The sequence below is a fragment of the Zalophus californianus genome, chromosome 1 (genome assembly GCF_009762305.2).
Source record: "Zalophus californianus isolate mZalCal1 chromosome 1, mZalCal1.pri.v2, whole genome shotgun sequence".
Classification (NCBI taxonomy): domain Eukaryota; kingdom Metazoa; phylum Chordata; class Mammalia; order Carnivora; family Otariidae; genus Zalophus; species Zalophus californianus.
In genome coordinates this window covers 65,271,492-65,296,415 of record NC_045595.1, presented here as the reverse complement: position 1 = coordinate 65,296,415, position 24,924 = coordinate 65,271,492, and the positions used below count along the sequence as shown (strand labels likewise).

Below are 24,924 nucleotides of genomic sequence, written 5' to 3'. Positions count from 1 at the left end.
TCAATTCCTCCAGTTTCTGGATAATGTCTATCCCCTTTCCTTTGCTACCTCCCAGGCTCCTCACTTGAATTCATGAAGATGTGAGATGTCAGCACTGCGCCTGGCACACAGCTGGTGCTCAATGTCTAAAGGATACATGGTTATTGGAATTACCTGCAGTTCTACCTTCTTACTTCTGAATATTTTGCTTTGTGTATAACAAAAATGATCCTAGCCATAATTCTGATACTATTATTTCTGATTGGTTGAGGACTCATTTATCTATTCATTCACTTATTTAATAAATTTGCACTGAGCAACCCCTACAGCTTGGTGCTGAGGATGCTGCAGAGAACGCATGCACCACAGCGTTCACCCTCTGTAAGTTATGCTGTCACACTTGCCCTTCGTCAATGAACATGACTGCATTCCATAACCTGCCCCCTTTCCACAATGCCTTAGGGAAAGACATATTTTGGAGGATTATACTATATTAAACAAAAGACAATTAAAAACAGCATTTGCTTTGGGTTGACAACAAAATACAAGAAATCCTAATATTATGATAAAGGAGTCAAGAGAAGAAATAAAACAAAACAACAAAACAAAACCCTGGAAGAATAGTGTAGGGAATATAGGGAAGCAAGAAATAAAATTTCACCATCTAGTAGAGGTGGTACCAGGCAGAATTGCCACTCCCGATGATCTAATTACTGTCATAAAGCAGCAATTCCCAGATTTTTGGACTTCCCAGACTGAGAGGAAAGGGGAGGGTGTACCACTAGCTTCAGTGGAAGCAGAGTGGGCAGCGAGACAGAGCCATAGGACACGGCTGAGGGACATTTCATAGAAACTGCAAGAAGCGCTGAGTTGCTCACCAATCTGCCCCAATCTGCAAGAGATTCATTAGCCAAGCAAGTGGGGCCCCTGGCAATTCACTCCCATATGCTTTTGGTAGTGAAAATATACACTGAACAACCAAGAAACAAACAAGAGCTGAAGAATAGAGATGTTATGTAACAATGGAATAGGGGGTAAATACTGAAATCAGTTAAAACTAGAAATGTCTAAATAGATGTATAAATCTTATTATAAAATGTATATCTAAATTAATATTTATTCTCAAAGGTCTGACTTGTAAAACATTGGAATAACAATAAAAGTCTGAATTAACAAGAGTGGCATACTTGAGTCAGGGTTAAAAGGTTGGTAAGTTATGGGGCGCCTGGGTGGCACAGTCGGTTAGGTGTCCAACTCTTGGTTTCAGCTCAGGTAGTGATCTCGGGGTTGTGAGATCAAGCCCCATGTTGGGCTCCATGCTCAGCATGTAGTCTGCTCGGGTTTCTCTCTCCCTCTCCGTCTGCTCCTTCCCCTCATGCTCACTCTCTCTCTCACTAAAATAAATAAATAAATCTTTAAAAAAAGGTTTGGTAAGTTATCTGGAATAATAGAGAAATCAAAATGCCAGATTTATTTTTACTTTTTAATAACTTGACAAATGTAGAATAAAGAGTGTTTACTCAAAAGTAATCAGTAGGAGAAGAGTATATTATATATCTTCCAAAACACAGGAGGTTATAAAAGGAAAGAACACACAAATCACACATGACTAACACACACACGCACATACACACGTGAAATGGAAGGACACAGAAAACACGAAATAGAAACTACATAGTAATAGTTTCTCGTTTCCCTTCCTTAAGAAGGAAAGGCAAATATTTCACTCATAACAATGAATGTGAATCCATAAATCTCTTTTATTTTAGAATAAAAATTCAGGTTGGGGAATAAAGGAAATCTAAAATCCAATTATGTTTATTCGCAAAAGCAGCATTTAGATAACATGACCAAAAACGTTTAAAGTCAAAAGTAGATGAAGGCAAATATAAAACAAAAACCAAACTAAGGTGGAAGTATGACTATAACAGTGGGAGTTCAGGACACTAGTATTAGACAGAATGGGATGGCACTCTATTTGTATCTGGATAGAATTCGAAATGAAGAAGATATCCCTGTTATGACCCTTTGTGCACTGAGTAACACTGTGTTAAAATATGCGACACGAAGGGGAAATGAAGAGGAAGATCACGGAGGAGGAAATAGGGCTTCTGTGTCAAGCTTCCTTTTAGGCAGGCTGGAGCCTTAATATACCTGGAAATAACTTTCAGGGCGATTAGGAATTTTCCATGTTCTTCCCCTATTTTTTTAAGAGATTTTATTTATTTATTTGAGAGAAAGAGAGCATGAGTAGGGGGAGGGATGGAGGGAGGGGGAGGGAGAAGCAGACTCCCCGCTGAGCAGGGAGCCTGACATGGGGCTCAATCCAAGGATCCTGGGATCATGACCTGAGCCAGAGGCAGATGCTTAACGAACTGAGCCACCCAAGCGTCCCTCCCATTTTGTTTTTAGTTGGCTTCTATCTCTGTTGGTTGGTATTTGAGGGCAGACTGGTCTTTTTCCCACCCACAAACTACCATTTTCTAAATACTCAGCGTGTGCAGGGTGTGTGCTAGCTGCCATGGGAACGGGCACATAAATGAGACCTGGTCATGTCTTCAAGTTGCTTACCAACGTCTAGTCTGTTTGAGGAATGATACGCAAGTTCAGAGATACAGTGGTCACCAAAGAACTCGAGGAAGCACTGTAGCTGGGTCTGGATAGATTTGGGACCAGAATTGATGGAGAGAAGCAGGAAAGAAGGGCATTTAGATGTTCCAGAAGGAATGGCAAAATGTCAGCACACTGAAAATGGGCTCCAAAAACACTTATTAGGACCTTCCCCAGGGGGTAGGATGTCTGAGGGAGGGTGGTGAGAAATATGGTGACATCCTCTCCACCTACCTCCTCTTGCCGTATCTTCTCTCTGGTCAAGGATCTTTACATTTTAAAAAGATGATGATGTGCAGGCCCCCTGTGATGCTCCAGGGCTCAACACTAGCCCTTAGACCTTAGTTGCTTCTACTTCTGTGTGAAACTCCAAAAAACCTCCTTTCCTGGAGCCCACCAGCATCCATTTCTGCTCAGTCTTTGCTGGAAGGAATGTGGATTACTTTCTCATGTAAGGAATTTCCAGTGAGAGATTTCATAAAATCCTTAGCATCTGGCAGCAGGCATCACATTTTAGGAAGCTGACAGAAGACGCTAGCTTAAAAGTATTTTGTGCCCCTTTCCTTGAAAGGCACTGGGGTGCGATGTTCTCTGAGAACACTAGACCTGAATTGAAGTCTTAATAACTCTTTAATGAATTTGCCTTTGTAAGCATTGAAAAGGCTCTCTGAATTATGTACACTAAAGAGGTACAACCCCAAAACTGTTAAACAACAGCCAAGTGGAATTAAGGAAAAGTAGATGTTGAGAGAGAGAACTCTGTAGTTATAATCCATTTGATCCACTGTCTGTTCTCCACTGATAACACTCGGTAGTTTTCAGAATAGCGGGACTTCAAAATGCTAATGTGTGCTGTCAATATCCAAAGGGAATACGGTGTACAGCATTTTCCAAACATATACTTTATTGTGGAAAATCCCCCACTCCCCAAGTCTGTAGAACTTCTGGAATTATTTTTAGAAGCTCTCCCTTTTAAAGTCTTCCATCATTGGGCACTTGGGACCCTGGGTGAGTTTAAACCCTCTTCCAGATGAGATCTGTTTAGCTGTTTGAGGACACTGACCACGTTCCCCAAAGTCTTCTCCATGCCAAACATCGCCACGTCCTGCAAACATTCCTCCTCTGGTAAGGTCACAATCTCCTTACCCCGCCTGTGCGCTAGTTTTATTGACTTTCTGTTACTAGAGTCAACAGGATTCTCTCACGCAGGTCAGCTGAGCAAAGAATACAAAGAATTACCTCTTTGGAACTGGGCATTATACTACCATTCTGTCCTCTACAGAAAAGTAGCAGTTAAGTTAGTGCTACTTTGAAGCAGTTAAGACACCAGAGGTGAACAATCCTCTCTGACAAAGCACTGAGGTCTGGGTACTGCATTTCAACATGGATATATACCATGACCCAAAGGAAAGGATCTATTTGAAACTTAAGAAAAAGGTTCTAGAGAGTATTTGTATTTTCTTATCTATTAGCTGTACAGCTTCTAAAACAATTGTCTGGCTAAGTGATTGATGGCACCTCAGAGTTTTAGTTCTATTCTGAGAATACACAGATTTGACATTTGCTTTTCAATATTCCCCTTGATTTCTGTTTGGCCTTTCCCATCAAGAGACAACTTCATTGGTGAGCAAACACTGCCTTTTTAGTTTTATGTACATATGTATGTGTGTGTGTATGATTTTTTTTTTCTATTCAAGGTTTGGTTAAGGTTTTATGGCTTTTCTGAGCAATCAGATGAGGTCAAAAAACAGTTAAACTAATGGTCAAACAAGAGCATAGCAGAAAGGTCCTGGACTCAGTGTAATGTAATATTTCCTCATCTTATAATGTTACCATATTACCATTCATTATGATAGTAACACAATGTTATTGGTACAACAATGCCAAGGTCCCTCTGCATTTTATATTCATTCATAATGGAGGATGTTTTTATATTACATCTACGTTTACAGATGTCATGATGCTGCTGGTGCCTTGTCCAGATCTGGTTTATCATGCTGATGTTGTGACTTTGGGCTGCTAATGGCTCACAGGTGCTCTTTGCTCAGAGAATAAACCGTTCTAAAGACTGAATGATAGGAGATACAGGCCGGCCCCCTCATCTCAAGGTGGGACTACTAGGTAATAGCAATCTGTGTCCCAGAGCTCCCCACGGGTGGTATCAGTTTGAAGCCAACTCCAACTGAGGGCACATTCTTGCTTGGCTCCTTCCCCTGCCTCTTCTGCTGAGAGCAGCAGAATCTGAATCCTTTCCTGAGGGCACACCCCACAATAAACCACTTTCACAAGGATCTCTATCTCAAGCTCTGTTTTAGGGATGCGGACCTAAAACAAAGTCATTATTACTTCCCTCTGTGGTTGCCACTTGGAGAGTTTGAAAGCAAATGATTCTTCATGCAGTGACTCTGTAAGCAACTTGAAACTGTAAGCAATGAAATCCAGCTGTTTTGCTAAATATTTGTTTAGAAAATATGAGCCCATTTAATATGCTGTCTTCTAAGTGGATGCTAACTAAGAACATGTAGTTAATTTAAAAATCGTTATGGAAACAATGTATCTGACAGTAAGTGGAATGGAGTCCTTTGGAAAAACCTCCTTAATTGATGGAGTAGACTCAGACATTGAGTCAGTTATGTTAATAGTCCATGTTGGCTTGTTCAAGTCTCTGAAATTTCAAGGAGAGGCAGATTACCACAAGCAAATTCAATGCTCTCCTGAAATGAGGGTGCCATAGATGAAATACGTTTAAGTTGATGTACAATGAAAAGGAGTCCCCACCCATAACAGTCCACATCGCCAAGGCTTAAGGATTGGAAGAGTGGATCTGCTTGCTGGATAAAGGATGCCCATCAAGCCAGGAGGATTCTCCTAGCCTAAGACTGGTTCTTCAGTCCTCTTGACTCAAAGGCTGGGAATTTCAACACTGGGGCTGAGGTACACCTGTCTATTTGTCTCTCCGTGTCTCTCTCTATGCAAGCTATGGCTTGCATAGCTAAGTTTTCTGGAAAGGGACAGTCTGAGGAGGTTATCATAAGGGGTAGCCATATCCCGGAGGCAAGATTAGACTTGCAGAAGAGCCTGCCACAGTGCCTGCTCAACCCAAGGGTCTGGGGGCCACACTGGTGGGGGAGGTGCAAATCCAAAGGCAAGGGCGAAGCTGGCAACAGGGAATGAGTTATAGAGCGAAAGAGCTGAGGAAATTAGAAACTTAGAGCCAGGGAATGAGACTGGGGTCCTGGTCTACTTTTCTTGGTCACTTTCTTGTGGCAAATGTGTAGCCTTTCCAGCTTTAGGGCCCAGGCAGTCAGGCGAGGAACAAATGTGAGGCTCTGTCAACCCAACTCTGTGTGTCCATTCCAACTCAGAAATCCTAGACAGTGAGAACGCCAGATTCCTTTTATTTTTAAACAAACATCCATCATCTAGGAACCTTACACATGACTTTTGACTTTTCTTGGCCATCATTGTATAACCTTTGGTTCTCAGTTGAAAGGAAAACAAAAACTGCTCACATATATTTTCTAAAATGTCACTCTTAGGGGATAGCAGCAGGTGGTATTTCCCTAGAACTTGGGATATGAAGAGCTGGCGCTTGAAGGAAGGGAATCTGCAGGTAATACCTGTGGAGACAGGAGGCTAAGTTTGAAGAGCAAGGAAAGGGAAGGAGGGCATATCAACTGTGCTCTGGGGTCACTGACAAGCGTGACCCCTGCCTCCTTTCGGGAAGTTAGGACATTTGCCAGTCTCTGCTTCACACATTGCTTGCTCTTTTCACCTCCTTTCTGTCCCCTTTCCTCCCACCTCACACAGAACTCTTCACTAAGTCTCCTTCCTCTTTCCTAGAAGGAGCCTGCTTGCTTTCCTTCACTTTCATCTTTGAAAAGAGCAGAGTGCCTGGCTGACTTTTTTTTCCCCCTTCTGTCTTTTTAAAGATAAAATGGCAGCTAGGATATAAATTTAATTCTAATAAGGGGGAAGACAGAGTAAGGTTCTCTTTAGCACAGGGTGCATCTTTTTTGTGATTTTCAAAATGGAGTCCTTCGAAATTGCGGCTGGTACTTGAGAAGTTTCTAAGCCCCCCGCCCCCCCAGGATAATGATTGTGACATTCCTCAGAGGCAAACTCATTTCTGTTACTCATTTTAAAAACACACGTTCCTTTGTCTTTTCACACTCGTCACGGTGAGATTTAAAATAGAGACACATCATCACCTATTTAAGGGTTATGAATAGCACTGCCTTGAAAAGGCCTGGTGGGAATTTATAGGGAATTGAAAGTGACGCAGCAGACTTGGAAGACAGCTAGGCAGACAGGAAAATGAGCTTGGCGGCCAAGCTGCCTCCATATCCCGAGCACAGGACATGAGACCCTCTTCCCACCACGCTCGCAGTCAGATTCGAGGCATCACTTCCAGATGGAGAAGTGGAGTGGAAGGGTGGGACAGACCCAAGACTTGGTGCCATCTACCCAACAAAAAAGTTTCAATGATCCAGAGATCACCCTCAGTACTGCAGTAGGTTGGATGATTGACCCCAACTTCACCCCTCCCCATACCCGTGTCTTTTGTCAGGTGGCTCTGCAGTCCCTGCTACTGGAGGTGTAGTTCTCCACCCCTTGTCATGGGCTGGGCCCACCCACACTCTGGAGGAATGCATGCCACCTCCTATCTGAGGCCTTAAAAGCTCGGTATGCTTCCCCTTGTCCTTGCCGTGGGAAGAGCACACCCCGGCTAACCCACTTGTCCAAGGAAAGGGTAAGAGATGAGCAATAGAACATGTGATAGCAGCCCAACCCCAGCTGATCCAAGGAAGCCTGACTAAGGGTCGAAGAAAGCTACTCTAAGTGCTGGGGCTCGAGAGCACTCGCTACCCAGCAATACTATGGAATCAGTGAGTGACGCAAACACTGATCCGAAATGGGGCTTGGTCACAGGAAGAGCGTGAATGACCATGACTAGAAAGTGAGTGTGAATAGAATACGGTTTTCCAAAGATGAGGACAGTCCTTGTGTTTATGGTCGCTAGATGGGCAGACGTTGCTTCCCCGTTTGAACATCCCACCCCTTAACTGGGTCTTGGCCAAGGGTGAAGGGAATGACAGAATCCCACCTTCCTGGCCATACTGGAAACCACTGATACATCCCAGTTCAGTGATGACAGACGTTGGCTTCTTTCGGAAGCACAAACATTTCAAAGACTATCAGATAATTAAGGAAGAAAAGACCTTCAGATGACCTCTGCCTGACACAAGTTAAACCACGCACTACTCACAAGGAAAGCCATTCATTCAGTCAAGTGCATGGCTTAAGTGGTTATATTCTCACTGAAATTTGCCTTTTAACTTTATCCCTTGTTCCCAACCCTCCCCTCTAAAGCCACATTGCATGAGTCTCTTAACTCTTCCAACATGGTACTTTCAAACACAACTGCACATCCTAAATCTTTTCCACGCCAAACTCCCAGAGATTCCTCATTCTTTAATTTTGACACCCCACTCACCATTCTAATCACTCTCTTCCAGACACCTACCTGCTTCTTCATGTCCCTCATAAAATATGAAATGCAGAATTATAGACAATCTTTGACATGTACCTAAAACACTGCCATGTACATGAGGGACTAATTACTTCTTGTTACCTGGATGTTATTTTTTCCCCATTATTTATGCCTATTAAGTTTAATTTCTTTTTCTGTAAAACTAATTCGGTTTATCCTCTGAATATATTTCTCTGCTTCAGGAGAGTAATGACTATTTTTTCCTCTAATAATGATGGTGATAATACCAACTCCACTGGGCTCCCTTTACTGAGAGCCTACTCATGCCTGGTACCTCCCCTCTGCCAGTTCACTAATCCATTCAAAACCCCTGAGGGTGGTATTATCATCTCCATATAAAATGAGGACACAGGCTCAGAGAAGGTGAGTCACTGGCACTCAGTCACACAGCTGCATGGGGTTCAAGTCCAGCCTGATTCCATGCACATGGTCTTTCTACTATCCTCACTCCCTTACATTGTTTTATCTGGAAAGGGAAAGGCTAATTATGTCATGGGAGTAGCCACGAGCAAAACATGGGTCAGCATTGTCCCCACTCTGTGCACTGAACAGAAAGGTGCCTCTTGGCCCACTCCGAATGAAATGCCTCTCACCATGTGACACGACACAGCCATCAACTGTGTGAAAGCCATCAGAGTGCCACAATCACATGATTGGCCTCAAAGACAGGATGGAAAGGAATCAACAGAGGCCAGTCCTGTGATCTTCAACCAGAGTTTTCTTCTATTGTGGTGGACACTGTCAATGCTCTGCCCAGATACCCCTACTGCGTGTGCACAGGCGGAGGGATGGCCCCCTAAAGGTGTCCACCTCTTAATCCCCGGAACCAAAGAACATGTTATGTTACAAAGCAAGGGAAAATTGAGGTTGCAGAAGGGAGTAAGGTTGCTAATCAGGTGGCCTTGAGATGGAAAGATTATCCAGGTGGGTGCAAGAGGGAGAGTCAGGACCAGGGAGAGGGCGGTGTGAGAAAGATGCAACCTGCCATTATAACTTTGAACACAGAAGGGGCCACAAGCCAAGGTGGGGGCCGTCTGTAGAAGCTGGAGAAGGCAAGAACGTATATTCTCCCTTAGAGCCTCCAGGAAGGAATGGAGCTCCTGATGCCCTGATTTTAGCCCAGTGAGACCCACTGTGGACTTTCAATGTCCAGAACTATAAGATAATGAATCTGCGTTGTTTTAACCCACCAAGTTTGTGATACTCTGTCACAGTAGCAAAAAGCCACTAATACACCGGAGATGTGTGTACTGGCTGCTAATGACTCACAGCTACCCCTTTCTCCAGAAAATTGCCTTCAACAGAACATGAGCCACTTGGCCCAGGGGGTTCTGAAAGGGCCTCCGTCGTGGGAGGAGGAGGGAGGCCCACAGAGAGTAGGCTACGAAAGGCTGGCCTCAAGGAAGGACCAGCTGTGCGACCCATGCGCCCGTGCTCCTCCAGAGCTGGCTGAAGTGAGACTCCCACTGAGACCACTTTCGTATTCAGCAACTTCCCTGCCCCAATCCGCTTCCTCCCTCTCCCTTCTCCTGAGAGCGCCCCCTCAACCTATCACGTGCACCCAACTCCCTGCTCAGGCTCTGCTTCTAGGGAATCTGGCCTGAGACAACAGTCAGCCTCAGAAGCGATGCCAGGCTATAGGAAGCTGGTCCTGGAGGGGAAATGGTGGGGCTGGATGGTGTGTGTCAGGTATGTGTCAGGGTAGAGGAGCTGGAAGATGAGACTAGAGGGCATACTGGCTTTTCCCCGGGGCCTTGCTGGGCCCTGGGCCTGACTTGATCTTACAAGTGTCCTTCCCTGAAGCATTCATGCCAAACCGGACGCTGTGTAAGCAGGAGCCACAAGGTGGGGAAGGTCTCAGGGTGCTTCCAGGTGCTCCAGGAATTCGATGGGCTACACTTCTGGAGGGTCAGTGCCATCTCGGGAATACAGCCCACATCTGGATCTGGATCAGCCCTGCATTTTTCATTTTTCAACCTCGTTTCCAGTCATGATACCCTTTAACTTCTCCTAACTGGGGGGGGGGGGGAGGTTACATCCTCACGCCCCCTGAGAGCAAACACAGGCCTGTGTTTTGTGGCCACTGGTCAATTATCAGGATTTACTGCTGCTCTTGAAACAACTGGTTTAAACTCACTCTGAATCTCACCCAAATTGCTTTTATGATTTCCTCTGTCTGTTTGGCCACTGGGTTCCTGACACAGGAAAGGCAGAAGAGTATGAATTGTGGACTTTCTGTGCGGGTGGCTCTGAATGGCCTACTTTCTCCTTGTAGCTGGGACATTCTATGGATCATTTTCATCATCTGGGCACAACCCCTAAGACTCTCAGCCTGCCCCCATTTCTCTGAGGTACCGTGAGTGAGTCCGTGCCAGGTCCAGACTTGTAATGGTGGCTCAATCACCTTTCCTGCCCAGTTCAGTGCCTCCCCCAGAATCGTCCCTCCCACGCCTGTCTGTCTGGGTCATTCCCCTACAGTTCACCCAGCCACAGATGCCCTCTGCAGGCTACCGCAGACAGACAGCGCCATGCACCCGGTAGTGGATGCTGTGATGTGTCACTCAGGTCCCCCCACGGTACCGAAGCATTCTATGCCCACCTGCCCAGCATCTTGGTTGCCTCCCACTGATTCCCCCTCTGCCTACTGCCCTTGGCTGAAAAGAGCTGCTATGTCCAGGATTAGGCCCTCTCCCCAGGGGCTGCCTATACACAGTGAGAGGTGATGCGGGGGTACAAAGTCCCAGACCTCTAGCCTCAATGCAGATGACTGTCCAGGGCTCCTTGGGGATTAGCTGAAGGTGCAACTGTATCACCATCCAACTTCTCCCTCTGCCCAGTCTTGCTTTCCCTTCCCTGTGCACAGCTATTGTTCTCCAGAACATTCCTGAACAACCTGCCCTCATGTACATCTCTGAGGCTCAGAATCTGTCCTGGAGCCTGGACTTGGGCTACACAACTCTCACTTGCCCTTCCCAGGGGCGCGGGGAACTGGAGGTAGGGGTGGGGGAGGCCTTACCCACGATCATATGGTTGCAGACATCACAGAAAGTGGGCTTCTTGAAGATATGCTCCTGAAAGGCGTGGGCCTTGACGCCAGCCCCTGGGTGCAGGCCGGTCCTGGTGGGTGTGGATGTCAGGCTTCCAGAGGCGGGGAGTGGGCTGGAGCTGGGGCTGACCTCAGCCAGCATGTCCGCCTGCAGCTTCACGTCGCTGTTGGTTCTCTGGAAGAAGTTGTCAGCGCTTTTGCTCCGTAAACTTTTGGTCTTGAAAGAAAGTGATCGTTTTAGTTTCTGGAGCTGCAATGCAATGACAGAACACTCTCTTACGATCAATCATGCAGACTCACGCTGGGGGGGTTGAGGTCTGCTCCAGGCACTGCACTGTTCCAGCTGACACCCTCTGCCCCTCCTTGGGCACACAATGTGTCCCTGTGTGGGTGGGCAAGGTCAGTGCCTAAAGGGTATGTGGCAGTCCCTTCTCCATCCCGTGCTGAGCCAGACTGCTCAGAGAGGCCCCAAGGTGCCTTTGCTTCTGCCCCTGCTCCTCCTCCCCGCCTCCTTGAGGTCCTACCAATGTGCTGTCAAAGAGTCCCATGACATTGAACTTTTGACACCATTTGCCTTTTGAATTGGAATCATTGGAAATATTAAGTGTATGATCTTCTGGGCTCAATGGCTGTGTCTGCCATGCCAGAGCCTCTGCCAGTCTTTCTCTCTGATGGTCACTTAGCAGCTACTTGTCTCTCTACATGGCAAAGCAGAAGAGGCCACTGTCTGCCCCGAATCCATCTGGGTGAACTATCCACAGAACAGGAACCAGAAACTCTCAAACCTACTTGGGTCTGAAGCTTATGGATGAGTAATGTGTGCGTGTGTGTGTGTGTGTGTATGTGTGTGTGCACACGCGAATGTGTGCGTGTTTGCAGAGGACACGGTGTGAGATTACTTGTTTGACTTTCTCTGCTCTTCTCCCTGCCTTGCTGCTTGTTTTTGGCCGTGGCAAACTGGATCATTTCTCATTTGCCTTGCAACTTATGAAGAATTAAAACCTGGGTTTGGAGAACTAATTACTGAAAGGTCTGGGTTTGGTCCAGGCTGCACCACCAATCCAGCCTTCCTTACTGGAGCTAGCAGGATCTTTTGGAAATACAGATGTGAGCATGTGAGCCTGATGTTTAAATCCTTCACAAGGTTTCCTTTGTTCTTAAATCTAAAGAAAAGTTCCTTGTCATGGGCTCCAGGTACTGGCAGCTTCTGCGTCCCCATGACAGCTTGTAGCAACATGTACCTTGCTCTGTCCACGCCAGCTACAGTGGCTCTTTGAAAGTCTGTGGTATTTACTATGCTTCCTCATTGCCACTCCTTTTGTGCATACTTCTCCCTTTGCCCAGATAAAGGAATAAAGCACTTAGTAGCTGCATGACCTGCAACAGGTCACTTTACCTTCAAGGTAGTTTCCTTTTGTCATTGACTATCCATGGGGACTCTGCCTGTTGTCTGGAATGTCTTTGACCCAAAGCTGCAGACAAAAAGGAGCTAAGCACATGAGTCTAATAAAGGCCCCCATCAAGTGTAGTCAAATACCTCTCCAGGACACATAAGATGAGCTCTGCATCAACCCTCCAACCTCTTCCTCAGAAGACCAGGAAGATGTGGTCTTTTGTGCTTGGGGTAGACTGCAAAAATGCTATAACTTTCCTCCATTACCCTTCCCCATTCACCTCTGCAATGTAACTTTGCAGCCCCACCCATCAAAGGTAGCATGTTTCCACACTCCTTGGATCTTGTTGATTTGGGCAACTTGACCAATAAAAGGTGGCAGAAGCAATTTTAAGCCAGTTCCAAGCCCAGAACTCAAGATGCCTTGCATGCTTTGTCCTCCCTCTTGGAAACCTGCCAAACTGCCTTATGAACCAACCCAATGTAGCCTGAAGGATGATGAGAGACACAGTCCAGTCACCTCCCATCACATGAGTAAGACCACCGAAGCAGAGCTACCCTGTTTCCCTGCAGGGAATATAAGGGTCTAGAAGAAACCAGAAGAACTGTCGAGCTGAGTCCCATCCAAATCGTAAGCCCACAGAACCATCAACTAAAGAGATGATTGGTGTTTGAAACCATTAAGTTGGGTATCTATTGTGTGTACACAGCAATACATTGCTTCTCCCCACCTTCCTGCCATGTGCTGGATTTTACTTCTTTCCCCATGTGAGGTTGGCTGTGGCTGTGTGAAGCTAGCTCCCCACTTCAGGGAGCCATCTGGGGAGGAGGCCTTGTTAGGGCCCTCCTCTAGAGGAGCTCCACTTATCCAGCGATGAGGCATCATTAGCCAGAGACCAGCAACACCCTATATTTAAAGGTCAGAAATGGTGGGTTGGCCAAGAACACTGTCTCTTTCCCTTTGCCCTATGGCCCAAACCCACCAGAGGCGCTGTAGCCACCAAAGAAGGAGGAGAAGGAGGTGCTGGTGAGTTATTCTGGCGTTGTTCATTACTGTACCATAACCTAGCCTATCCTGACTGATATAGGGGAGCAGGGTCATGCGTCCTTGGGAGCCCTGCATTTATTGTGAAGAGGACTCTCCATTTCCAGCAAAGCTAAGTGAGAGCGGGAACAAGACAGCACTCATTGAGACAGAGCCACACCAGGGTAAGGGCCAGAAAGCCATAAAGGAGAACAGACCTTCCTCACTTCCCATCCTTCCAGTTATTGGCTGGGCTGGTGCTGGAGGAAGGGGGGTTTAAATAGATAAGACTAGAGTTTTATTGTGGACAGATTTTAATAAAGTGACCAGGAAGTTAAGGAATCTGCTAAGATTTTGTTGTGGGCTTGGCAACCCAGGGCGAGGGTGGTTTATTAGAGCAAATATCATCATATAGAAAAATAAAATCCTGTCATGGAGTTCAGATGGTTCAATAAATTGGCTACTCTCGTTTCAGAAGCAGAACAGAAGCACCTATCCTAATTATAATAATAGCAGGTGCATCCCCAGGTGACCCTTCTTCATTTTCCCAACCATCCAGTGAAGACACTGTTGTTTTACTCCTGGAGAAATGGTTGAGGGAGGTTAAGGGACTTGCCCAAGGTCACACAGCTCATGTGAGTCAAGCCCAGGGTTCAGAATTAAATTTACCTTCCTTTAAGCCCCCATTCTTCACACTGGCAGTGATGGACAGGTGAAGCAGAGGGAATGGAGGAGAGCTTACTCTTCATCCTCAGGGGGACAGAACTACTTTTGGTGGACAGTGAGAGTGGGAAGGGATGTGCAGTGAGAAAGCAAATCTGCTTTTTGGGGAGCTATTTCCCTTATTTTATATATTTCAAATTTCTTAAAAATAAAAAAGGAGCATAGTTGTTTATCAAAGGGGAGCAGCAGACTTCCCTTTAAGGCTTCTCTGACAGACTCTGTGGACTCTGTTGCTAGGCCAGGGAAGGTCATGGGGTGGGGCCTACGTCCAGTCTGGTCTCCCTCCTGTGCTCGTGTGCTTTATTTCTGCCTTCAGAAACTTCCATATATGGCATTCTGTGTTCCTTTGAAGTTTAGCATGATGCCAAGACACCTGTAGCATTTTCCTTGTCCTGTGGGATGTGGCTGGAAACTGTGTCAGACTTTCAGAGTCTGCCTGCCTACAGAGTTGGAGAATTTGCCTTGGAAGTCAATGTAACACTTCTTATTCAAGTGGGTAGCTTAAAAGAAAGGCCTACAAGTTAAACAAAGTCTGAGCAGTGAGCTCAAAGGAACACACTTTCTCTAATTATTCCCCAAAGAGTAGAGGCCAGATGGGAACATATAAAATACAGAAATAGAAGCAAACCCCGATAATAGCAGATGTCACAAAATGATCTTCCAGACAACATTGGCACAACCCAACTCCATTTTTTTTATAATAATAATGGGAGAAGGAACATATATTCTCAAGTACTTTGCCGTGTGCTAGAAACTGCTCTCTATATTTTAATTCATGTAATCATCCTAGTGATCTGATGAGTAAGAGATCATTCATTCATTCATTCATTCATTCAATAATTCATTCAATAAATATTTATTGTGTCACTACTATGAGCCAGGCATTGGCCTTGGCTTTGGGGTTATAGCAGCGGAAAAAAGAAAAACCCCTCCCCTTAAGGTTTTAAGGTCTAGTGGGTGGAGATAGAAAGTAAATAAATAATAAAAGATGTATATAATATAAATTTGGGTAAGGATAAGAGACATGAAGGAAATAAAAGTGGAGCCAGGCTTTAGAAAGTGACAAGGAAGGCTTCTCTGAACGGTGACATTGGAGCAGAGACACATGAGAAGTGAGGGCATGAGCTACTTTGGAGAAGAACAATGTGGGTAGTGGGGGAAACTATGGGCAAAGGCCCTGACAAGGTGGGTGTGCCTGGGGCAGAAGGTTGAGGGAGAAAAGGGGCAGAGAAGTCAAGGGTCAGCTTCATGCCAGGCCTTGCAGGCCATGGCAAAGGCCTTGGAATTTATCCTAAGGGTGATGGTTTTGAGCAGAGAATTTTAAAAGGGTTCCTCTGGCTGCTCTGTGGAAAACAGACTCCAGGAGGGCAAGATGGAAGCCCGGAGACAAGTTGGAGACTCTTGCAATTATCCCAGGGAGAATCCATTTTGGCTTGGCCTGCCATAGTTATAGTACAACATGGTTGAATATGGGGTACAGCATGAAGGTAGAACCAAATGGGCTTGTTGAGGGATTGGATATGGAGTATGATGGAAAGAGGGGACTCAAGAATGATTTCAAGGTTTTGGGCTTAAGCAAGTGGATGGATGGAGGGACCATTTACTCAAAGGAAGAGTCCTGGAGAAGAAGCAAGTTGGTGTGGGGCAATGGGGTGGGGATAAAGAGTTGAGTTGGGGAAAGTAAGTTTGAAATGCTTATGTGGAATTCATGTGGAGCTGGGTATGTGGCCTTGGAATTCAGGTGAGGGGTCCAAGCTGGGTAAATACATGTGGGAATCACAAAGACATTGATGGTACTTACAGCTATGAGGCTTGATGAGATCACTATGTAGTTAGTGCGAACACTGAAGAGAAGTGCTCTGAGGATGGAGACCCGGAGGTCAAGAAGATTAAGGAAATATTTTGAGGGCAAGATGATTAAGAAAAAAAACAAAGGAATCTGAGAAGGAGCGACTGGCGAGAAAGGAGTGGAAGCTCTGGGAATAAAATGATTCAAGGAAGAGAGAAGAACCCACATCATCAAATAATGCCTATACATCGAGTAATGTGAGGGCTAGGAGGAATGTCTTTGGGAGTTTTTTTTTTTTTTTTTTTTAGTTTATTTAGTTGAGAGAGAGATGGGGGGGTGAGGAACAGAGGGGGAGGGAGAGGCAGAGGAAAAGAGTCTCAAGCAGACTCCCTGCTGAGCACAGAGCTTGATGCAGGGCTCAGTCTCATCACCCTGAGATCATGACCTGAGCCGAAACCAAGAGTTGGACACTTCAATGACTGAGCCACCCAGGTGCCCCAAGGAGGGAAGGGGGCGTTTATTTAATGGTAGCAGATGCAGTGAAGTGGTAGGGGTGAAGACCTAACTGACAAAATTTCAAGAAAAAATGGCGGTGGTGGGGGGAGTGAATGCAGGTGGTGAGCACAAGCAGTTTTGCTCTAGAGGGGGATAGTGCCAGGGAAAGGGGATGCACCATGAAGGGCGGGTCTGGTTTTATTTCAGCATGGGAGTTAGTTCAGCATGTTATTAAACTGATGTTGCAGAAGAGAGTGCGGAAATGCTGGAGGGATGTCCTCGAGTAGATGGGAGGAGGTGAGATCCGGTGCACTGGAGGAACAGTTGACTTTAGCCGGGAATGAGATGGTTGATCCATACGGGGAGAGAGAGAGAGAAAGAGGCAGACAGGCTGGTGAAGTTGGTGCTAGTTGGATGTAATCTTCTCTTTTGACTGCTTTTTTTTTTTCTCAGTGAAAACAGAAACAAGTCTATCTCCCTCCCGAGTGAGGGGAAAAGGGAGGGAGTTGGAATCTGGAAGTGAGAAGATGGAGAATAGCTGTTTCAGTGCATTAGCACAATGCACAACGCCGGCTGGTACAGAGGGTCTGTTTCAGGTTATTACCTCATTTTATAGATGAGACAATTGAAACCCAAATTTAAATAGCTAGTAAGTTGCAGAATGAAGATCCACATACAGGGCTCTGTAACTCCAAAGCCCCTTAAGCCAAGTAGACTTTCATAAGATTTCCTACTATTGGGACGCCTGGATGGCTCAGTCGGTTAAACATTTGCCTTCAGCTCAGGTCATGATCCCAGGTCCTGGGATTGAGCCCCATTTCGGGCCCCCTGTTCAGCTGGGAGCTTGCTTCTCCCTCTGCCTGCCCCTTGTGCTCTCTTGTGTTTGTTCTCTGACAAATAAATAAAATCTTTAAAAAATCAAAACAAAACAAAACAAAACATAAGGTTTCCTACCCTTGACCTCCTTTAGTAAAAGTCCTCTGTTTGGTGTGCTCTATCTTCTGATACCAGCTGGAATTTTAGCAATAATCCATGTGGTTGCCATGTTGAGCATGGCAATCAGTTGGGGAACACAGAACTCAGGCATCATTAGAGCAATGGAACATGGGGAATTACAGCCTGCAGGTGATGGCAGTGGCATGTGTGTGATTTACTAGTCTGTTCTGCAGAAGCACATCAAGTTAATTAGCCAGCATGTGCTTGGTCATTTCAGCCAGGATCTGAAGTTGCACTGTGTGGGAAAGAGGTGGTTCTGGAGCAAATGCATCTCTGCCCACACAGGCATAAATTGGGAGGCACAGTCACTGTGTCAGTTTGGTTTCCTGTCAAGTCTCCTCTATGAACATTTCTTTTGCTATCTGAGGCCCCACCAATAATGTGCTGGCTTTTGCTGCTGGATCGAAATGAGGTCATCTGCAAGCACATGCCTCCTCTTTGGTACACACATGTGATCTAAATTTTTGGTTCGTATTTTAACTTTTCTAAAATAGGGATATGTCTTCATTAAAATACTCATTCTTTTTAAAATTTGTATTTATTTTTTAAAATGACTTTATTTATTTGCCAGAGAGAGAGAGCACAAGCAGGGGGAGCTGCAGAGGGAGAGGGAGAAACAGGCTCCCCACTGAGCAGGGAGCCCGATGCAGGACTCGATCTCAGGATCCTGGGATCATGATCTGAGCCAAAGGCAGATGCTTAACTGACTGAGCCACACAGGTGTCCCTGAAGTACTCATTCTTTAATTTTTTTCCTGAAAAGGTATTATTAAACCAATTGCTGACAGCTAAGACTCGGGGAAATGAGTTATTTGCCTGTGTGGTATGACAGTCCGAGTTCCGAGTTTCCCTCGGAAACTCAGGTCCCTTCACTCTCCACCAGCCACACAGATGCACTTCCTCTCTTCCAAGTTTGGCTGATGCTGTGGTTCCTCCCACGCTCACCCATAACATTTTATTTATGACTCTACAGGCAGATAGGGTGTGCTGGGGTCCTGAGAAATGTAATGCCTGTGATGAGAGCCTTCTCACCAACCTTTTACCCATCCACGGCCTGATTTCTTTTAAGACACGATATATTCCAGGTCCTGATCAGCTTCTGTGTGGATGGGACTTCAAAGTCAGAAATAGTCTTCTTACATCTACTTAGCTTTGTCATAACCAGCTGCAAAAACTGTTGTTAATGAATATGTTGGTAAAGCAAGAGCTACTGGATACAATTAACTTGGGCAGGTCCTCAAGCTCCTTAGCTTGGGTTCTATCCATAAACAGAGAGGAACAGCTCAGAGGCTACTAAGTTCCCTTTCTGTTCTGACAAGTCAGCACAGTGAGGGAACACAAAAGACCTGGAACAGTCTCTACTTATAGGAAGTCTAAGATCTAATTCTGGAGACAAGTAGCAATGCTTAAGACTCTCCAAGGGTGACACGAGATCCTATATTTATATTATCAAGTGATAAGTAGAGTGTTTTGATCACTGCCTATTCTAATATGTCAGAAAAGGGAGTTATCAATGGGGGCTGGAATAATCAGAGACATTCTTTCAAACCTTAAAGAATGAATTGACTTTAAAACACATAATTGACGAGTTTATGCACTTTGATGGCCCCCCTCACATGTAGGTTATACCCAGTCTCCTCCCTGTGTGATACAAGAAACTTCCTGATGGATGAGGGCCATACACCTGCCCAGTAGACCTCTAGTCACCCCTCCACCATCCCAGGCACACAGACACATTAAGAGAAGTCCAAAGATTTTCAATGATGCCCAGTGATTTTCAAGATTTTTTATTCTGCCTGAAAGTGGCATTCCAGTCTACTTGGAAAATGCCTGATTCTCCTTGATTGCTTGACTTCTGTCTGGCCTCTCGCCTGACCTTCCCTGCAGGTGGACAGGGACTTTCTCTCCTGTGTGACCCAAGTGCGCAGAGTGGAGATGTGTCACTGTTCCTCCTGCCCTCTGCTCTGGGCTCCTCTTCAGACCATTAGGCTATTCCCAACAAGTGCCTAGCACATAGTAATGATATTAATTAGACTAGCAAATAATTATTCAGCTCTTATTACACACCAGACTCTATCCTAAGGGTTTATGTAAGTTATCTTTTGATCTTTGTGCTAACCCTGAAAAAACGTGCCCAAATACACCCAGAAAAAGTGCTAGAGTCAGGACTAGAACCAAGCACCGGTTGACTTCAGAATCCAAGCTCTTTGCCTCTATACACATTTGTTAAATGACTGCTGGACAGACTGACGGATGGACTGAATGAACAGGAAGAGCTCCAGCCAGATTGAAGCCTTGGACATGGAGGCAGGGATGAGTGCACCATGAACACATGCTCTGGGGCCCCACAGGATTTCAGCAGTGCTGAAACAACCGGACTCTAAACATACTAGTTGTGCAGCAAACCCTGACTGAAAAGCTGGCCTGCCTGGTACCCTAGGTGTGCTGGCACGAGAAGCAAATTGTCGTGATGAAGGAAATGTGCATGGGTGCGTGTGGGTAGGTGTCCCAGATAATGACGGAAGCCAGGTGGAAAGAGTGTAAAGCATGGTAATCACAGAGACCCACTGCAGGTTTTCCAGAAGGAAGAAACAAGTCCTGATGATCAAGTCGTGGTAGGACCTGGGTGTCTTAGAAGGAGTTACATCAGAGACATACCCTGGGATGGACAAATTAGTAAGCTGCTCCCTCCAGCCCTAAGGCTGGCTGCCATATTTCCTCCAAAGATGTTTCTGTGTAGCTCCCAAGTCCACAGTTGCTAGAACAGGGAGAATGTAGTAGCATGGAGCTCCTGGCTACTTCTCACCTCCTGCTCTTTGTGGAGAAATTCAAGATCATCAATTTCCTGAGGCATCATCATGTACTTTTTAAATGTCGTTGATATTTTTTTTTTTTTTGGTCTTATCCTGAAAACAGTCCTCACCTAGATTGTTTAAGCCAAGAGTGGTGGCATTGGTTAGATCTTGTTTAATGGCATACATCAAGAGAATAATACTTCATTTTTTTGGTACAGCTACACACACACACACACACACACACACACACACACACACATGCACTTTTATGTGACATACCTTTCCATGAAACAGCCCTGTGAATGCAGCAGGGCAAATATTACCATTTTACAAATGACAAAATGGGACAAAAGATGTGAAGCGACATTCCCAAGGTCCACAGAGGATGAGATGCTTAATGGGGAGGAAGAGTTTTAAGGATCATCTTAGGTGCAGGGACAGAAGATCCTTTCAAACCTGAGGATGACGCACTCAAGGCTCTGGGGTCAGACAGTCTTCTTTGCTGCCCTTCCCGGCCTGGGGGCCCCAGCAGTGTGAGCACAGGAAAGTTACTTAACTTCTCTGAGCCCCAATTCCCCATCTATAAAATGGGGACAATAACACTTTCCTTGCAGGTTTTTTGTGAGGATTAAATAAGATAAACATCTAAAGCCCCTGGCATAGTCCTGGCACTCGGGGGCCATACCCTAACACTCAATGCCTCAAAATCCCCAGCACACCACCATCCTTTCTGGTTGGCATGAGGTTAGGAGCGTGGTTCTTATCCTTCCCCTGTGTGTGGATGCCAGTGTAACAATATTGGGGCCATTGCAACACCTTCAGGGATGGGTCAAGATTCCTCTTGGGCAAGAGTACTATATGTGCTCAGAAGAAATACTTTGAGAAACCAAAGGCAAGGGAAGATGGCACCTCAAAGACCAAACTCAATAATAAAAATAATAATGACAATAATAATAATAACACAGCACTGTGTTATGGGAAGCACTGAGAAGGGTGAGGTTTGCTGTCTGAGGGACAGAGCTGTGCTACAATGTATATTGGAGTTAAGTTGGGAGAGGGGGTGGGCTGCCATGAGGGAGGTGTGCAAGAAGGTAGTGAGAAAACAAATTTAGAGGTGGCATGGATTTTTGAGTCAGACAGCTACTGAATAGGGTGTGTAATATAAACCTCCTCTTTCTTCTCAAAATCTTCAGTAAAGTGTACATTTTTCACTAATGCTTTGGTGAGCGGGAACTTTTTTTTAAAGATTTATTTATTTATCTGAGAGAGAGCGAGCACAGGTGAGCAGAGGGCGAGGAAGAGAGAGAATCCCAAGCAGACTCCCTGCTGAGTGTGGAGCCCAATGAGGGGCTTGATCCCAGAACCCACGAGATCATGACCTGAGCCAAAATCACGAGTCAGATTCTTAACCGACTGAGCCATCAAGACACCCCATGAGAGGGTACCTTTTCAGGGGGAATGCTGACATGGGGCATCAGCACCTGGACTAACATGGATTCTGTGGCCCATTTTGGAGGCTACTCCTTAGCCCTGGAATCCTGACAGAGAGAGGGCCTGCCTGACCAGGAGCCACAGAGGTTGGGACTGAGAGTGCTGGTGCTGAACCATGTGGCCCATCAAGTGGGAGTCCCATGGGGCTGTCTGATGCTGTGGCCACCCTTCCTCAGCAGGTCCAGCAGCGGCCAGTCCCCTCTCTGCTGCTGCTGTCGCTGTTGTGACAGCTTGGGAGGAGGGATGCAGCCCCAGGGACCACATTATTATTATTTTTTATTCCCACGAGCAGAGAGAGGGATGGACCCTAGGAAGGCCAATGAACCTAGAGAAAATGGAAAAATGCTGGCTGTCTAAAAGGGAAAAACTGTTCCAAGGGCAAATGAGTTTAGAATGGGGATCCTTCTTGATTCTGATTCATATACTAAATGATTCTACTGATTAAGTGATGGACCAAGAAACAAAAGTATTTACACTTAACTATGCTGGGCCTCACTTATTAATACCACCTCCCGTGGTGCCTTGCAAATAGTAGGTACTTATTAGGGGCTGAATCGTGTCCCCCCAATTAATATATTGATGCCGTAACCCTCCATACCTCAGAACAGGACTGTATTTGGAGACAGGGCCTTTCAATAGGTGATTCAGTTGAAGTGAGGCCTTCAGGGTGGGCCCTAATCCAATCTGACTGGTGTCTCTACAAGAAGAGGAAATTTGGACACATGGACACTAGGAATGCATGCATGCAGAGGAAAGACCATGGGAGGACACATGGAGAAGGTGGCCGTCTGCAAGCCAAGAGGAGAGGTCTCACAGATCAACACTTTGATCTCAGACTTTCAGTCTCCAGACTTCTGAGAGAAGAAATCTCAGTTGCTGAAGCTGCTCCATCTGTCCTAGTTATGGCAATGCTAGCAAGCTATACAATGCTCAATTAAAGCTAGTCAGGGTGAAATACGGTGCTCCTAGAGCTGTCAGTTCCAATCAGAAAGAGCTGCACTGAGGCCTTTCCTGCAGGGTCTCTAACGTCCCACATGACAATATGCCCAGCCAAGCGTTTCACTGGGTAATGAGAATGGAAACCTGGGTAGATGGCCTTGTCCGTGCTGTTTGGCCAGGAATGTCCTTCCTCACACACATTCCTGGGGACCTTCTGCTCATTGTCTAAGTCGCAGCTCCTGTGATGTCTCCCATGGCCCGTCCCCAGTCTTCCCTGACTACTCCATTTATGTGGAGCTCCGGGAGTCTCATCATTAGTGTGCCATAACCTGTAGCAGAAGCACATCACCACAACTAACCTTCCACATACTTTCATTCTATTCACTGAGGTAAACAGCTTTTCACGTTTGTATCTCTGACCCAACATACGGGGTTCTGGTCTGGGATGGACATTCTGTGTCGAATAAGTGATTGAATGAATGATGTTTTGCCTTATGTGTTTGAGTTCTACTCATTTAGTAGTGACAAGATGAAAGAGGAGTCATCCTTTCAATCTTTTGACCTGGAACAATCTCCTGGCCGAGGACTCCTTGAGTTTTTCTTCTCTCTAATCTTAAACCCCATTTTCTGCCAGTAACCAAGGCTAATCCCTTTTCCTTTGAAAATGTCTCCTGTATTCCCTCTTCTCTCCAAACCACACCAACTCCGAATGTTTCCCCCTGTGTTATGGCCTCTAGTCTCTCCCTTTGTAACCTACTCGTGCAGGCTTATCTTCCAGCAGTTAGGTAGGGTTGCCAGAATGGGCATGGGAGCACATCAGGCCAGTCCGCAGTGTGAGGGTTTGGAACTGATGAGTGCGTTTCTGTTGACCTTGAGTCCCGAAGCCAAAGGAAAAGTTCTACTCCTCACTCAGAAAACCAGAAGACAGCCCTAAGATGACCAAAGGACATGCAAGGGGAGGGAGCATCTTCTACAGTATCTATGTCGGCCTTCATGGCCAGACAGAGGGAAAAAGTGCAGTGAAGACCCTGAGTAGGTTCTAAAACGTACCTCAGCACTCCCAGACTGTCCCCTGGTGGTGGATGAAGCCAGGGTGGGTGCAGGTCACAGAGCACCTGTCTGCTCAGGCTCCCCTCTCAAGTGTTGTGTGGGGAAGGCACTGGTAGGGTCTTGGCAAAACATAGGGAAGAGGTGGATTCTTGTAGAGAAAGGCTCTGAACTGATGACCCTTGTGTCCTCGAGGGCCCAGGAGACAGTCCTCCAGCTAATGTCCTCACTCGTCAGGCTCCCAGTCAGTAAATGGCATGCCCCACTTTATTTAATTTTATCAGGTCTCAAACCTAGGAATTGCCCTTGACTCCAGTTTCCCCTTCACACTTCATATCCAGTCCATGAGCCAATACATTAGCCAACAAGACTGTCAAAATACGTGCAGAATCCAGCCGCTTCATGTCACTTCCACCACCGTTACCCCAGACCAATGTGACATCCTATCTCACCTGCACACCCGCTTCCTCAGGGCCATCCTGAAAAATGTATCAACTGCAGTCAATTTTCTTGCCCCCTTGTACTCTACTTGCTGCAAAGTCGTCCACAGTGATTGTTGGAGATGAAAGTCAGGCCATTTTACTGCTCTGCTCAGAACCTTACCGTAGTGTCTCATCACACTTCAAACACACCTCACATCCTTTCTGTGGCCTCCCAGGCCCTCCTGGAGCTGACCTGGGACCATTCTTACCACTGTCCTTCATCACTTTGCGCCAGTGCCCCAGAGCCCCCGGTCTCCGTGTTGTTCCACAAAGACCCCAGGAACGCTGCCACGTAAGGGCTGCTGTCCTTCTCTCTTCCTGCAGAGCTGTTCCCTCTGCAGAATTCACTAACTCCTCCCTTCCATCAGCCCTCTGCACAAAGGTCATGTCACAAGAGACCTTCCCTGACCCCCACGCTCCGTCTCCCTTACCCTCTTCAGAATGCTTATTGCTGTTTTATTTTTTAAGCTTTTTACTTTGAAAACCTTTAAACCCCTTTAAATTGGCAAGAATAGTTCCATGAATGCTGATCATGCCCTATGCTCAGGTCTGCCAATTATTA

The 24,924-nt window shown here is 46.0% G+C and overlaps 1 protein-coding gene across 1 annotated transcript in view; it reads right to left on the bottom strand.

Moving 5' to 3' along the window:
- STAC (SH3 and cysteine rich domain) overlaps positions 1 to 24,924 on the bottom strand; it is a 159,208-nt gene that overhangs the window by 89,484 nt on the left and 44,800 nt on the right. Inside the window, exon 2 of the mRNA XM_027585755.1 lies at positions 11,160 to 11,439. Coding sequence (XP_027441556.1) covers positions 11,160 to 11,439 — 280 coding nt within the window. The remainder of the gene's footprint in view (positions 1 to 11,159; positions 11,440 to 24,924) is intronic.